The 17,068-nt window shown below is 43.9% G+C and overlaps 1 protein-coding gene across 1 annotated transcript; it reads left to right on the top strand.

Annotated features, from left to right (window-relative positions):
* Positions 1 to 2,692: 2,692 nt before the first annotated feature.
* Positions 2,693 to 9,455, top strand: LOC101168093 (receptor-interacting serine/threonine-protein kinase 3-like). The gene is made up of 9 exons (XM_004065597.4): positions 2,693 to 2,785; positions 4,247 to 4,324; positions 6,260 to 6,432; positions 6,532 to 6,847; positions 7,674 to 7,819; positions 8,030 to 8,079; positions 8,208 to 8,363; positions 8,498 to 8,580; positions 8,685 to 9,455. Exons 2-9 carry the CDS (start codon positions 4,310 to 4,312, stop codon positions 8,979 to 8,981), a joined length of 1,236 nt encoding a protein of 411 aa, XP_004065645.2. The 5' UTR covers positions 2,693 to 2,785; positions 4,247 to 4,309; the 3' UTR covers positions 8,982 to 9,455.
* Positions 9,456 to 17,068: the final 7,613 nt, after the last annotated feature.

Here is a 17,068-nt window from a genome sequence, read left to right as displayed (position 1 = left end):
ACACTGCTTCAGTAGTGGGGAAGGCTCAACAACGCTTATACTACCTGAGGAAACTAAAGGCGGCAAAAATCTCCAGGCAACTGATGGTGAACTTCTACAACTGTGCCATCAGCAGTGTAATGACATTTAGTTTCTTAGTGTGGTTTCATAGCTGCACAAAGGCAGATCAGCAGAGACTCCAACGGGTGGTGAAAACAGCTGGGAAAATCATTGGGACCACTCTCCCAGAGATGAGTAGTCTCTACACCACCCGCTGTCTGAAGAGAGTCCAGAACATCCTGCGTGACCCGCACCATCCAGCCCATCTTCCATCTGCTCCCCTCAGGAAGGAGGTACAGGTCTATTAAGGCCAAAACAACCAGACTGAGCAACAGCCTTTATCCACAGGCTGCGCGGCTGCTGAACAGTCCCTCCTAGCTACTGCCCCCCCCCCCTCCTTATCTGACCACACTGCGAACTCTGTGAAAACTGGTCTTGCATTACTGCTACTAACTTAAAATCTTGTGCACACTGAATGTCTTATTTAATGTCCTATTTATTATCTATTTTTTTTCATGTTAAGTCCTTGCTGTGTTTCCTTTCGTACTGATGCTGCACTTTGGTTATTATTTATTTATGGGTTTTTTTTTGGGTGAACTGAACTGAGTGGCTGTTGTTGAGGCTCCAGACGCATTTTCATTGTTCCACTGACAATGACAAATAAATATCTTGAATCTTGAATCTTGAATCTTGACTGTATAATATCTAATGCAGGCTTCTGCAGCTTTTAATGTTTTGCTATGGTTTTTCTTCCACCATTTCTACTCGATCTTTCAAAGTTAAACACGAAATCTGTTAGATTCAAGCAAATGAAATGCTGCAGCTTTACTGTTCATTGGTTGATACAATAACGGCCGTAAAACACTTTTGCTAATAAACCATATAAACTGATAAATATGGAGTTACTTTTTTAGTTCTTACAGATTATCTGTAAATGTGAAGTATGTCTTTAATTTTCTATAAAACTTACCTCAAGTGTTTTATTACTTTCTGCTATGAGAGTTCTTGGTATTTCCCATTGTCTATCCCCATCAGTTTAGGGAGTGGGAGGTTGTGTGCAGGTCTGCAGAGGGGGATCCATTTAATTTTTGTGCTTGTTGGCATGTTTTATTTTTATTTTTCTTCATGTAAAGCACTTGTGTTGTGTTTTTATAGGAAAAGTGCTTTATAATAAATTTTGATTTGATTTGAAGCTCAATCCATTCCTCGTTTCGTTTTAGTTTTGACTCCAAGAAGTGTGACTTACTTTTGGAGAATCTGACTTTTAAGAAATTGAGAGACAATGTTGAGGGGCCTTTCAAAAATGTTGTTATATTTGTTTTTCTTTGGCCCACCCATTTATTTATTTTTTATCTCACAAATACATTATTTTTCAAGCAGCCTTTTTTCATCTGCTCCTGTTTCACAACGACTTGAAAAAATAAAAACTCAAAAATGCAATTCTGTGCTGATTGTTTTTTATGTTTGTCCTTCAAGAAACAGAATGCTTGCTAAAACAAAAAATATGTGCCACTGTTGGTTTTCTATTATCTGTTATATCATAGAGTTTGTAAAAGCCTGAAACCTGCGAACTGCTTTCCCTGCAGCAGCACGCGCTCCTGCCTTTGAGAAGGAGCCGCAAATGTAATAGGGAAGGGGTAAAGGGCGCAGGCTGCGAGGTGAGTATGGTATGAGCACAGAGCGCAGCCTCGATTGCGCAACACCTGGATCATGGTGTGCCATTAGATTACTCAGCTCATGCCAATAATGTCATTCTTTTTTATTTTGTCTTTTTTTTTAACTTGTCCTCTCCAACAGCTGGGCAGATAGATGAGAGCTGAAGGCCTCTTGTGTTGGACTTATTTTACTTTAACAACAGGGGTTATGAATCTTCTGACAAACCAGAGGTGTGTAACCTTTAAATTTGCGCCCCAGACAATTGCCCTTATAGCCCATACCTAAAACTACTACTGATTGAAATGTAGATCGACCGATAAATTGAGAGCTTTGCTTTCTTCCTCAGCTCTCTCTTTACCTCATCGGACTAATACAGCCAATGACTCAATATCCAAAAATCTGCACCGGGAACTGAAGATGAGCAAACTGATTTGTTTAAACCAGGCATGTCCAAAGCCTGCGTTCAAGTTTGCACGTGCCCACAGGCTCCTTTTATAAAATACTGTAAATAATATTCGGCCCCCAGCACTTTCTATAAACGGTATGATTTCTTGATTGTGTTTGGCTGAAATAGGTTTTATCCAGAGTAAACCTGTGGCAACACTATCATGTGACCCTTCTGTGACACTTTCTAGCTCATTTTTAAAATGTCACAGCACAACATGACATCCCATAATTATCTGAATACAGAGCTAAACCTTTGTAAGCCTGCAGCTTTTATTTGAGCTTTAAGTGGATCTCAATGATTTTTCAAAACACAACAGAATTACCAAACTAAATGTTATTTTTGCTTTAGCAGAACTAGAGAAAATGTTATTTGTGGTTTTTAACACTTGGACAATTTTCTAAGAAGTTTGCGCAATTTTCTCAAAAGCCTGAAGAAAGGAGGAGGAAGAGGAGGAGGAGGAGGAGGAAGAAATGCAGAGAACAGAACAACTTGAAATGGTTGGATGTTACCTGCCTGGGAGGTGCCATACCTGTGTAGGTATGAGTGTGTGTGTTGTTTTTATGTGTATCTGAGAGAAAGTTAAGACAGAGAGGGAGAGGAAGGCACAGGGGGAGGAAGACAAAGGAGGAAGACAAAAAGCAAGTGAGTTTTTCCTCTGTGGCAATAATGTTGGATGTGTGTAGTTTATTCCTCCTCCAGAGATGAGAAGTGTGTCGCGTTTCCTTCTTCTCTTGTTGTCATTCTACAGCTGCTTGAAAAGAGACTTAAATTATCTCTGCTTCGCCTCTGTAATGGAGGCATTTTTGAGGAGGTGAGGATTCCTTTGGGAGTGTGAGACGGCTAAAGTCTACATCTCTTTTTTTTTTAACTTGCTTTGTCCAACAACTGAGCAAACAGAAGAGGGCTGAAGGCCTTTTGTGTTGGACAGACAAACTATACAAAAAGAGGTTATATGTGTAAGGGTTAATGGCAGACAAAGTATGCATTATCACTTTTTAATGCAGCCAGGTGCAGAGGGGGGCCCCCTGCAGTGGCCCCTCAGGCACCAAAGGCATAGGCGAGCCTGGCGTCAGGACCCCCAGGCCACAGGACAGGCGTGCTCCGCCGTACCAGGCAGCAGCCATTGGGGCCACCAGGCACTGGACACCAAGACTCGGTCCAAGGGCGAATCCAGGGCCCAGAGGACCCATGAGCCGCCCACCACCCAGCCGGATCATTGTCACCGCAGGCCATGCCTGGCACCCGACCCAAGCATCCCAAAGATCACCGCGCACCCACAGCTCCACCACTACCCCCCCAAAACTACTCTACCCTCTACAACCCCCTCCTCCACCATGTTCCACAACCCCTCCTCCAATATCTCCCCTAATGCCCACCCCACTCTGCAATGGAGAGGGTGAGTCCCAGTAGGTCCGGCGAGCCAGCCCCAAGGCCTGTCCCCACCCATGCACTCTCAAACCCCTCCCCCCGTCACCACACAGTAACCCCCTTCGGACGATCGATCCCCAGCGCCAAACACCCGACCACCACTACGGCCAGCAGGATCCCCACACGCCAGGCCGCCCTGAGAGGACCAGCCACCCAGCATGGCCCCCGGCCGCTGTTCCTGGCCGGCTGCCACCGCCTACCCTGCGCCCAGAAGGCGTCGACCCAGGAACCCCTGCCAGGATGCTAGCCAACTAAAATTGCAAAGTACAGCAAACAACATACGTCCTTTATTAATTAAATACATTGATTTTTGATTAGATTGGATTGGTTTTTGGGGTCTTTTACAGATAAAATGTCATAACCATCAGGATGTTTAAGTTTTAAACTTTAGCAAAGCTTCACATTAATGCAAGAGTCATCAGCAAACCTTCACTGGCGTAGAAGTATTCAGAATGTGAAGGATTTCTCTGCTATGAAATGTATTCTCTGGTTTGTCAGATTTTGTAAACTGATCTGGATCATCAGATTTTGGCCAAAAGAAAAAAATCATGCAGTTTAGGGCAATTTTTTATGTTGGAGAGTGAACTTTCTCTGAAGTTTTTGCAAAAAGAACATTTTCTGGATTAACAGTAGTGATCTTAAAAGTTGCCCCCCCCACTTGTCCTCACCCTGCAGGTCTCAAGTCACCGCCTGGAAATACTGACCACCAAGATAGGAAAAAACACCGACTTGGCTGAAATGGAGGAAGCTACGGTGAGGCCATACCATCAAATTGGCAAATTTGATGCTCCAGTTTACTTTTACCTTCATTTACCACCTGATCAAACTAATATATAATTTAAAACTGTTTTCATTACCTGTTTCATGGAAGGCAGTGTCGCCTTATATCTTGAGGTGGCACACAAAAGCCAAGAGCTGTATTTTCAAAATTCACTTTACTAAACGTAGTAAAACAACCTTTAGAAAACTAACAGAAACTTAAATGCCTACTGATATACAGGTCGAGACCCTGATTTTGATGAGTTCTGCCTTTCTTCTTTGACTGTCCTTCGTCTGATGCCGTCTCATGTTTGTCTTCCTCATTATATTCTGTCATTAATACAGGCTGTGGATCATGCTGCTCTGTCTCATCTTCCTCCTTCTCACTATACCTCTGTTGCTGCCCTACCATCTCTTTCACTCCTTCTGCTGTACTTCTTTTCTTAAAATAAGAATAAATGTTGGTAGATTTTCTCTTCATTCTCTGAAAATGTCTATTACATACACGAGCATCAACCAATGACTTTAGATAACTCTGTCGAAACAGGTCAAAAACAAATCAAAAGGCTTGGTAACAAAACACTCCTGTCCTCAAACAGTGCCATAAAATGCAGTAAGTGCAGTCACACCACCGCTAAAAGCAGTCACTACCTTTAAAAATGTCCTGTATTCTTGAAATCGCAGACATCTATGGAGCCTACATTTGTCATCTGAACAGAATTTAGAGAGGAATCCACAGTTTACCATGTCTCTGTGACAGTGATGCAGTTCATCTGCAGATGCTGCCACTAATGAGCTAAATCTGAGACACATTTGCTTAAACTCTGAACACGGCGGTGGCATTAAACACAGAATCATTTTTGGAACCTGTTGTTTAATCTGTTTAACATTTGGGTAAATGCTTCATCCTTTTGTAAATACTGAACCACAGGTTAACATTGACTGTCTCCACATAGAGTGTTCTCTTTTTTTGTCCTGTCCAACAGCTGAGAAGACTCGTCTGGACATACTTTACTGTTTCAATAGGTGTTATGAATCTTTTGACACACTAGGTGTATATTTAAATAAACCCCTTTTGTAATTTAGGCTAAACTTAATTCATCTTACTCATATCTGTAACAGTCCTTTGTTGGACCGGACAGAAAAGAAAAGAAGTGAGAGAGGGATGTCGGGGGGAAGAAGAAAAAAAAAAGGGGGGGGGGTAGACCTGTGAAGCTTGTTGGATGTTTACTATCATTACAGTCAGGTTTACAATTAATATAAGTTCAAAAGGGGGCGGGGCCTGTCCACACACACATCCAAATGCCACAAACATACCTGTTGGCTCCAAAAAATGCCCATATACAAAACATGTCAACATGTACACAATGCAACTGATGTTCACACACGCATACTTATGCATTCGGACCAACCCATGTGAAATACTTCATTTAATCACTCAAACTATTTTGTATTTGGTCATTTGCACTCGGATTTGCTTTTGTGTTTCCGGACTCTGTTATTTATTCAGGGATTTGCTGTTGTGTTTTCAGTATTTGTTCATTTGTTCCAAGATTGATTTTAGCGCTTTAAGATTTGTTAGCTTGTACCGAGATTTGTTGTTGGTTGTATCTTAAATGGCCACCGCAGCCTGATAGACCATTAGTTGTTAGCATTGTATTGGCCTGTAACTGGCCGGTAACTGGATCGTGAACACGGTTCAATAACTCTTATGTTTTCAGAGCTTCGCTTTATCCGTCTCTTCACAAATACATTGATTTCAAATGGAAGCCATTAATTACAGTCTTGTTCTTATTCTGTTTATTAAAAAATGACCTTTGGTAAAAATGCAAAATAAAAAGTTCAAAATATTTCATTCTGTGTAAAAACAAATGTGTTAAAAAGAGTGGTGTTACACATAGAGTTTTCTTTCTTCCTTTCATATAAAAGGTCCTGACACTCTTCAGAAATATGATGGGAGAAAACAACCAGATCAACAAGTTTGATGATGACTCCTTATTGGACTGGACAGAGATTGACAAAGGAGGGTTTGGCAGTGTGTACAAGGCCAGGCATCGCAAAATGGGACATGATGTGGCCATTAAGATACTGCATGATGTTAAGTAAATGAACACGTTTTATGATTTTCACTAATTGTATGCTGCATCATCTACTCCCCAGTCTACTAGGTGAATGACTGAGAACATGTTTTTCTGTTGCAGTGTGGAGGAATCACTGTTAAAGGAGGCTACATTTCAGAAAGTGTTCTCCTGCAACTTTGTCCTGAGGGTTTATGGGATGTATAAGGGAATCCCTCCAAATGAAAAAGTCAAGCAAAAAGGAATGGTCATGGAGTTCATGACCAGAGGATCTATTATGGATCTTTGCAAAAACTTGCGAGGTCCTCCTCCATTTTCTCTGGCCTGCCGTCTGATTCTGGAAGTGGCTTCAGGAATGCGATTCCTCCATTCAATGGGTATCTTGCACCGCGACCTAAAAATGCAGAATGTAATGCTGTCTGAAGACCTTCATGCCAAGGTAAAATGCATTTAATTAATAGTGGGTTAATAGTATAAATGCAGCGTTCGAAATAAGCGGTTATCCGGTTGTCCGAGACAACCAGATTTCACGGAGGACAACCCAAATGAACCTGATGGTTGTCCGTGTGACAACCTGGCCTTTTATTCAACATTTTGGTATTTTTCGACTATTTTTCAAGTTTCAAGGGTTAGTTTTTGGTAACCTCTGAATTGAGACGTATGCAGCAAATTCTTTCCGCTGACAAACGAAGTGCGTGCATATTAGCCAATCCTTTCTGTTTCTACAAGTGCACTTTTCAAGAGGTCTCCAAAAACACGCAAAAAGATTTAAAACACATTCATAAAACACTATAACTTTCACTCATAACAGACTGACATGAACTGAAAAAAACCTTTTTCCATGGGATTGATATGATATTCTAAATTTTTACAACAGTATTTGTATTTTATATTCTTTAAGCAACAATTATCAAAACCAAAGAAAAAAAAGAACCAATATATTTAAATCTGTGTAAAGATACTAGATATAAAGATATTAGTTTCAAGTTTTTGGCAATACTTTGTGTAACCAGATGCTTCAATATTTAGTAAAATGTTTGTTTTTTTCAGAGTTTTTTAATTGTCCATCATAACAGGCAGTTGATATTAGATGTATAGAAGAAATAAAGATGTAAGTACTGACATCTGAGTAGGTTTCGTTGCTGTTAAATATTGGTATCGAAGGGCAACCAAAAATTGGGGAGGACAACCAAGTTTACTTGCCATTTTTTTCCCTTATTTCTAACGCTGAAATGTAATAGTTTTATTTGCCTGCTACTCTTTAGCTGGCAGATTTTGGTCTGTGCACAATGTCTGCCACCTGTTGCCCCAGCGATGAAGAAGAAACAGAGATTTCAGGCACAGTAAAGTACATGCCACCTGAAGCTTATGACATCAACTACAAACCTGTTCGCTCTTTTGACGTGTACAGGTAAACAAAGCTAAATAAATCTGTTTTTCAATAACTTTTTTGCTATTTATCCTTTTTTAAATATGACTAAATATTGTTATTTTATAATATGAAAACATAATAATATTTAAATCATGTAAATTACTTTCAAACAGATTTTTTAATGTCTTCTTGAAACAAGTTGACTTCACTCCAATTGTTGTCACAAGTATATTTTTCTGTTTTCATCAGTTTTGCCATTTTTCTCTGGGCCATCCTTTCTGGAGAAGAACCTTTCCCCAGTAAGTTCCATCAGTTTTATTATTAAGATTACATTTCTTGAAATTAAAGAGAAAACGAAAGATCTGATGTCCTTTTATCTGTAAAATAGACTAATTTTCTTCTCTCCTTCTGTGTTTTCAAAACAAAGCTGCTCATCCATCACGTTTGCGCAAGTGTATCGCTAAAGGTCAAAGACCCCCTCTTGATGACTTATCAAAGACGGATAAAGCAGGAATGAGCGATCTGCTCGATCTAATGCAGAAGTGCTGGAATGGTGATCCAACCCAGAGGCCAACATTTGAAGGTATGAGATCATTTTAATTACAGACATATTCAAAGTAATCTCAAAATCATGTTCTTCTCTGCAAAAAGCAACTGGAATGTTCCAGTATTCATTCTGTTTTCATCTCTTCTCCTTCAATATGTAAAATTCTTTAGAGATTACTCCCATGGTGGAGAACGTGTACTCAAAGCATAAATCCAAAATTATTCATGAGGTCTACGAGGTTCTAAAACAGCTGGTAAGAAAAAATGTTTTAAATGTTTAAAAACACCTAATTTGAAAGTGAATGAGTGGTTATTTCATTCTTTCTTCTCATTTCTTCACACATTTTTTTTCTTTCAGGACAGTGACTCTCTGGAGGAATTACATAATCCTATTTTGGATGAAAAAGACAAGATCCACGAGCAAGACAGTACCATCTGTGAGCCTCTGCAAGAGGAGCAAAGAGAGGGAGATTTCATTTCAGAGAGCCATGAGACCAAAAAGTCTCCACTTGTCGTCATCATTGATCCAGATACGGATAAAGAAATTTCTGTCTATGAAGCCTATAAGAAGGGCTTGATTGATGAGGATTTGATGCATGAGATAGCGAGTACGGGCTGGGATATACACTGCGTGGCACTGTATGATGATTTGTAATCTGAGCTGCAAGATGGCAAGAGTGGAAACTAGTATCCCATTAAAGACGCCATTAAAGAGGGAAAGATAACAGAGTACGATCTGCAGGAGTACAAAAAAGGCAAAATTCCCATTTCAGAGTTTGGCCGGATGCATACAGGTGTTGACGAAAAGCAGCACAATCTTAACCCTAATATGCACAACATGGGTCAAAAGTGACCCAGCTGAGTTTTTATTTTTGATATCTTTGCGATAAATTAATACTTTCATTCAGTTGTCAAGGTTTTCCTCAATTAACTTGTTTTAGACCATCACACATGATTATTGTATTTTCTCATTTCTTACTTTTTGAATAAAACTGTTTTTGTATCACTACCACTTTAATGCTCAACATGGGTACAAAATGACCCATATTCGTTTTCAATATCATTTATTATATGGCTCAGTATTTACACAAAATGACTTTGAAATAAATCACATTTGATCATTTATTCATCCACATATGTCCCAAATATTTTGTTTTTGTGCCTCTCGAGCACCATGCATGGTGACAAAGCAGTGAATCACAACAGTCTGAAGAAGAAACCAGCAGTGATCCAGTACTATAACAAAACAAAAGGAGTTGTGGACACAATGGATCAAATGGTTAGAAACTATTCATGTCAGTGGAGAACACGGAGGTGGACATGGTTCTCTGGTACAACATGCTGGATGTTGCCACCATCAATGCCTACACAAGCTTCACTGCGTAACACCCTGGCTATTTGGGTGGTGTCAGCAAACCACGTCAGTGTTTTATCAAGGAGCTGGGCAAAGAGCTTGTCGTGCCACATCTGAAGAGGCGCATTGAGGCCACGCCCTAACTTCAAAAGCGTGCCGAGGCCATGGGAAGATGTGGGTTAAAAAAGCCTGAAGAGAGCATCAGGCAGGTGGACCGAAGGAGGTGTGCAAACTGCCCAGTTTCCAAAGACAGAAAAGTCAAAAGCTGGTGTTCCCACTGCACCAGACCTGTATGCAAAGAGCACAAATTATTATCAAATTATTATCTCAACACCTTCTTAAAATAGTTCAATAAAGTTCATAGTGTCTGTATTTAATTGATTGATTTCTTCGGTTCTTGCATTTTAGATACGGCTGTGTTTTTCACATACCTGACATGTTGCGACGGAGAAAATCAGTCTCTGCTGAAGACGGAAGACATCTGTCGAAACATGTCAGGTATGTGAAAAACACAGCTGTGTTCCCAAAAAACCTTCTTAAAATAAATGCCTCATTTTTTCTGAGATTTTTCATGAAACACAAAGAACTAAACAGTTTGTTGAATATATGATAGTTACTAAGAATTTTAATCAAAATAGCTATGAGAACATACAAACAACAAAGCTACCCAAACATGGAGCATGGGAGAATTAAATGACTGTTTTTGAACATGCCTTTATACTATTAGGAATAAAACATTATTAACAAGATAACTGAACATAATGCTTCGGAGGAATGTGCATGTCTTCACTTCTCTTTCCAGCTCTTCTTTGTAGGGTTCTTGTCTGATGCCTATCAGAGTGGGCAATTGTAAAATAAGAGGTTTTATTGACTGAAGGTTCTGGTACTTTCTTCTTGATTGTCAGAGCACATGTGTCACGGTGGTGGGATGACTCGAGAGCCGGTTGGACCCAGAAGCAGAAGCGGAGGCACACGGATCAGAGATTGACGTGGCGAGGAACATGAAACGAGAACGTGGCGAGGAACATGGAACTAGACAGCATGAACACCATAACAGAGGTATGGACCAGCACAGGAGGAAGGCAGAGACAAGACTTAAATACAGACAGGGCAGACAAGACACAGGTGGACACGGTCAGGGCTGATGGGGACCAAAGGAAGTAAAACTCAAGAAACAAGACAAGACAGGACCTTTCAAAATAAAACAGGAAACAGAAAACAAGACAGAACAAGAACTAAGACGAAAAACAAGACAAAAAACTCAAAACCATGACAGTATGCAGGTTCATAGAACAAAAACTTACATATATTTCCTTTGGTCCCCATCAGCCCTGACCGTGTCCACCTGTGTCTTGTCTGCCCTGTCTGTATTTAAGTCTTGTCTCTGCCTTCCTCCTGTGCTGGTCCATACCTCTGTTATGGTGTTCATGCTGTCTAGTTCCATGTTCCTCGCCACGTTCTCGTTTCATGTTCCTCGCCACGTCAAGTAAGTTTTGTTTTGTTCTGAAAACCTGCTCTGCAGCGCTTTGTGCTTTGCGTCTGGAACCTACTGCCTACTGCCGGGAAGCAGAAAGGACTAGAACTTTTTGGATTTTCGATCAGGCCCAGTTTCCCTCATCTCCCTGGAGTGGGAGCCGCCCGGACTACACTGGGAGCCGCCTGCACCCCGACCCGTCCCGGATCCCAGGGGGGTGCCGCCTCCACCCCGACCCGCCCCGGATCCCAGGGGGGTGCCGCCTGCCCCCCGACCCGCCCCGGCTCCCAGGGAGGTGCCGCCTGCACCCCGACCCGTCCCGGCTCCCAGGGGGGTTCCGCCTGAACCCCAACCAATCCCCGCTTCCAAGGGCATGCCCGACCCGCCAGAGCTCGACTGCTGGCCCGACCCGCCGGAGCTCGACTGCTGGCCCAACCCGCCGGAGCTCGACTGCTGGCCCGACCCGCCGGCCGACTGCTGGCCCGACCCGCCGGCCGACTGCTGGCCCGATGACTCCAAGCCTGACTCCAAGCCTGACTCCAAGCCTGACTCCACGCCTGACTCCACGCCTGACTCCACGCCTGACTCCACGGCCCCCCGGCCGTCCTCCGGACCTGCCTCGCCGGACCGCCCGGCCCTTCTCCGGACCTGCCTCGTCGGACTGCCCGGCCCTTCTCCGGACCTGCCTCGCCGTTCTGTCTTGTTTTCTGTTTCCTGTTTTATTTTGAAAGGTCCTGTTTTGTCTTGTTTCTTGAGTTTTACTTCCTTTGGTCCCCATCAGCCCTGACCGTGTCCACCTGTGTCTTGTCTGCCCTGTCTGTATTTAAGTCTTGTCTCTGCCTTCCTCCTGTGCTGGTCCATTAGTCTTGTCATGGTGTTTCATATCATGCTGTCTCTTGCCACGTTCCATGTTTCATGTTCCTCGCCACGTCAAGTAAGTTTTGTTTGTTCAGAAATTCTGCTCTGCAGCGCTTTGTGTTTGGTTTTTGTTTATTAAATCCATTAGACTCTGATCCTCGTGCCTCCGCCTCTGCTACTGGGTCCTACCGGCTCTCGAGCCACCCCACCACCGTGACAACATGGACACAATCTAATCCATACCAATGGCCCATTTGACATCTGTACCCTTTGTGGCAGTTCTTTCAATACAGAGGCTTCTAAGAAGGACAGTCTGAATGGACCTAGCCATCACTGCTAAACCGAAGAGCCCGCAAGTAATGCACAGTTGGATATCAAGCATTTTTGCCTGGTCTGATGCTGAAGAAAAAAGATCTATTAAGTTTCAGGCACCCATCGTGCTTTAGCACTTTTATGTGACGTATGTGAGTTGTTTGTTATTCTGGGATACACACTAGGATGTGTTTTAGATGTGGCTGGAGTGCAAGCTTACTGACGCGTCTGTAATAATGAAAGCCTATTACAACTGTACTACATCTGAAGTATGATGACATAGTCTCTTGGCGTGAAAATATCTGCAAACTATTCTTTTGTGTAATAGTGCTATGAATGCTGTCACACCTCATTTGTAAAACCTGCAGCAAGGTATTTCTGAATTATTAGCCCATTTTTCCTTGCAAACTCAGAGTTTGCATTTGCCATGCATGCTTTGGGATTCTGATAATGGTAACCATCACTTCAAACTATGATCTCCTTGAGATCATAGTATGAAGGATGGCCTTTGATCACACATTTAACCCTTGTTCTATCCTAGGCACTTTAATAATGGGAGGTGGGTCATCTACACCCCACTAAACAGTGCGCAGAACCTATTTTCTTCAATGATTTGTGATCTTCACTGGTGTCCATGGATTACATGAAATCCTCTCCACCTTTTTCACGGTAGGGAGAACATGTCAATGTAAGGGTGGGGTCATAGGATAGCACAAGGGTTAAAATAACAATACGAAAGATGAGCAAATACCTCACTACACAGGTCACCTTTTGATTTCTCTCAAATGTAGCAGCAGCTTTCTTTTAGCCCAAGTTGAAAAGGGTTAAGGTTTGGGGCTGCACTTTTGTTGTGCAATATAGACTGCTGGCTGGGGTTTTTGGACACAGTGGCTTGCAAGTCCATTGTCCAAACAGACTTTTCTTTATTGGCAGAATCCTTGTCCTGAGACTTCTCTTGCCTCACTTAATCTTCTTGGAAACACATGAGTCAAATAATCCCTGCTAATCAAAGTCAAAGTCAAAGTCGGCTTTATTGTCAAATGTACTGCATCCATAAAGACATACAGCACAGATGAAATTGCTTTCCTCTCACCCCACAGTGCAAGCAGCATATAAAATAATAAATAAATAAACGACTTAAAAAATAGATAAAAAGACAGCAATAATAAGAAGAATAACAGTAGTCTAAACAGTGCAGAGAGCAATGAGATGGTTAAAGTGGCAGTTTAAAGTGACAACAGTGCTGAGAACAGTAAGTGGATGAGTTAGTGATGGCAGTCTTTGGTGAAGGTGGTGATCTGAACTGTTGTGAAAGTTTTCAGTGTGGTTTTGTAGGACGGAGTGGAGGGGCCAGAGGGGGGAGGGCAGGGAGGGAGTTGAGTGTCCTTATCGCCTGATGGAGGAAACTGTCTTTTAGTCTGCTGGTTCTGGCCTGCAGACTTTGCAGCCTCCTCCCTGATGGCAGCAGGTTGAAGTGTCTCTGGGATGGGTGTGTGGGGTCCCCTGCAATCCTGATGGCTTTGCGGGTGAGGCGGGAGCGGTAAATGTCCGAGAGGCCAGTAAGAGGGACACCGATGATCTTCTCAGCTGTTCTCACAATGTGCTGCAGAGTTTTCCGGCAGGACGCGTTGCAGGCTCCGTACCACACGGTGATGCAGCTGGTCAGGATGCTCTCGATGGCCCCCCTGTAGAAGGTAATATTCCCGTGTTTGAATGAAACACAAAAGTCACTGATCTTTTCGCAAAATATATGCATAATAGTTCTTATGGAAAACGTTGGGAAGTATTGGACTCCAACAGCCTCACCCCAGAAGTTTTTTTTTTGTTTGTTTTATGTTAATTTCTGCAACCAAAAAAAATTCGTACAGAAAGTAATTCAAAGTACTTCACAACACAGGACAATGCATTAGAAAAAAACACACGTCGCAGCGATGAACGACCTGAGACCCGTGGCTCTCACCCCTGCAGCAATGAAATGTCTGGAAAAGCTGGTTCTGTCCCACATCAACTCCCTGATCGACGAATCAGCAGACCCCCACCAGTTCGCCTACCGCCCCAACAGATCAGCAGAAGATGCGGTGGCACTGGCACTTCACTCCACACTGCAACATCTGGACTCCAAGAACACGTATGCCGGGATTCTGTTCCTTTTACTATAGCTTTGCCTTCAATACCATCAGGCCCCTGAAGCTGACTGATAAACTCGCAGAACTGAGAATACCAACACCCACCAGAAACTGGATCCTTGACTTTCTCACTGACCGACCACAGGTGGTGAAGATGGGAAAGAAGGTTTCTGCTGAGCTGACAGTCAGCACCGGTACACTGCAGGGGTGCTGCCTCAGCCCAAAGCTTTTCTCACTTTACACCTACGACTGCACCTTCCCCGACTCCAACAACATCATCATTAAGTATTGTAGGAAATAATCTGTCGCTTTGAGATTACTTTCCTTGCGTGTTCAAAAAAGTCGAGAAGAAGAAACCACTGGATTCGACCGGATTAAGATTAACAAATTTATTCCCTAAGAATATTTCTAAAACAGAGTAAAACAAAATAAAACAGACGTCTGGGTTCCCAAAGTTCCAGAGCTTCCACAGCGCAAAATTACCAGCGTCTTAACATGCCAGCCTGTTGAGAACAAAGGAAAGTTCCTTTTTTTTTTTTTTTAACTTGTCCCGTCCAACAGCTGGGCAGACAGATGAGAGCTGAGGGCCTCTTGTGTTGGACATATTTTACTTTAACAAGAGGGGTTATTAATCTTCAGACAAACCAAAGGTATGTCTGAATAAACCCCTTTTGTAATTGAGGCCAAACTTTATTAATTTCAACCATGTCTGAAAATCTTTGGTGTTGGACCGGACGGAAAAGGAAAGAGGGGAAGAAGAGAGAGGGACGTTAGAGAGAGGGGGGGTAGGAGGGTGATAATAGGAGGGGAGGGGGGATAAGACCATGAAGCAGCATAAAGCAACAAGTTTACTGGTTGTGTCTAGTTCCATGTTATGGTAAGGTTCAAACGTAGTACAAAAAGGGCGGAGCCTGTCCACACACACTCAAGTGTTATAAACACACCTGCTAGCTGCAAAAATGTCCACCTGTCGACATGTACACAAAACAGATAGTGTTCACACGCATACTTATGCCTTAAAACCAACTAGTGTGAAATATTTCAGTCATTCAGTCATGCAAACTGTTAGTGCAAAGGTGAGCTAACACCTGTGCTCAGGTGAGTGTTTATGTTCTTCTAAAATGGATGGTGGAAAGTGAAAAGAAGGAGGGAGAGTGCCCAGCCATCCCCACCCCAAGAACCCCACCGCAGCAGCAGCGGCAGCCGGAATCCCCCCAACGCCACACGGGAACCGGCAGGGAACAACCGCCGCCCGGGCGACCAAGCCCGCCACCCAGGCCAGGGCCAGCAGGACCGCCGCAAGGCCCCCAGAGCCAGAGAGCAGGGAAGCACGGAGGGAAAGAGAGCGCCGCCCCAGCCCAACCAGGAGAGCAGCCCCCCCGCCGCGCCGGGAGAGCCCAACGCAGGACCCCACCGGAGAAGGACGCCCACAGCCCCAGAGAAGCACCCCACCACCACCCAGGAGTTCCGGGCATCCCCCCGCCCCAACCCCAGGTACAGGCCAGGACCCCCCAAGGTAGACCCGCTCCGCACTCCAGGCAGCCATCCGCCTGGCCCACGGTTGGTCCAGGGAGGAGCAAGGCAGGGGCCCGCCGCCCCCGCCCAGGAGGGGGGAACCCCGGGGAAAAAAGAGGGCCCACAAGGGGTGTTGTAAATATGGCCCGACCAGGCTCGGCCACAGTTGGAAATTTGGCGGGGCCCAGCGCTCAGGAGCAAGGACCAGAACCCACCCCCCAGGGACACGAACACCCCCGGCTCAGATGTAATGTGAACCCCCCCACCGCGCGGAGAGAGCACCGCCGGGCCCAGGAAGCCGGCACCCCGGGGACACGGCCGCCGTTGCAAAGGGGCCCGTACCCCCCACCAGGGAAGAGGCAGGGGACAGATGGTCCTAGGTCCCACCTTCCTTGCAAATAAAAAAGGAAAGTTCCTTGAGTGCAGACTTTTAAACATGTGGTCAGAATCTCCTCCCCCGGAAGCAATATGGCTGCTGTATCTCCGCCTCTGGCTGCTCGAGATTGGCTGACAGAGGAGCCCACCTACTTCCTTCAGTCCATACTTAAAAATCACAGCGTCTGGTTCCCGCCAAAAATATCCAGGGGGTTATCTGACAGGATGTGTCTGACTCCCAACTGTGTCCCCATGGGGGTCCAGCACAGTCGCCCGAATCCTTCTCCGCAGGCAGTCAGTCTCAACTCTTTGTCCTTTACATGTGAACGGACACCTGAAGTGGTTCCCACAGCTACAATCAGTCCCAGAGATAGAGTTAATTTATGGCCCATGTCAGACCTAGAACCAAGCCTTCCAGATTGCCTTAGAAGATCAAAGACTGTTTCTCCTGAAGGGGGATGAGTTTGGAGCTGCAGCCTTAAAACCTATTTACATATGCAATGTTCAGGAACTCCCTTTAAAATTCAAAGGACGGGAATCACACACAGTAAACCTGAAAGAGAACCTTCAATAAAATAAAGATAAGACAAGAAGCCTAAGAGAAAGAAGGACCACAAAAATATAAATTCCTTCAGTATGCAGACAGCACAACCATCCTCGGTCTCATCAGAGGAGGGGACGAGTCTGCATACAGAGACTTCGTGCACAGGATCACCATGTATGGAGAG

Source organism: Oryzias latipes, chromosome 1 (genome assembly GCF_002234675.1).
Source record: "Oryzias latipes chromosome 1, ASM223467v1".
In the NCBI taxonomy this organism is placed as follows: Eukaryota; Metazoa; Chordata; class Actinopteri; order Beloniformes; family Adrianichthyidae; genus Oryzias; species Oryzias latipes.
This window is presented reverse-complemented; position numbering and strand designations above follow the sequence as displayed.

Bases quoted from the DNA above. Each gene is read 5' to 3' on its own strand.
- LOC101168093 (XM_004065597.4), top strand. The intron at 8,364-8,497 runs GTATGAGATCAT...AAAATTCTTTAG, and splicing joins CCAGAGGCCAACATTTGAAG to AGATTACTCCCATGGTGGAG. The intron at 8,581-8,684 runs GTAAGAAAAAAT...TTTTTCTTTCAG, and splicing joins ACGAGGTTCTAAAACAGCTG to GACAGTGACTCTCTGGAGGA.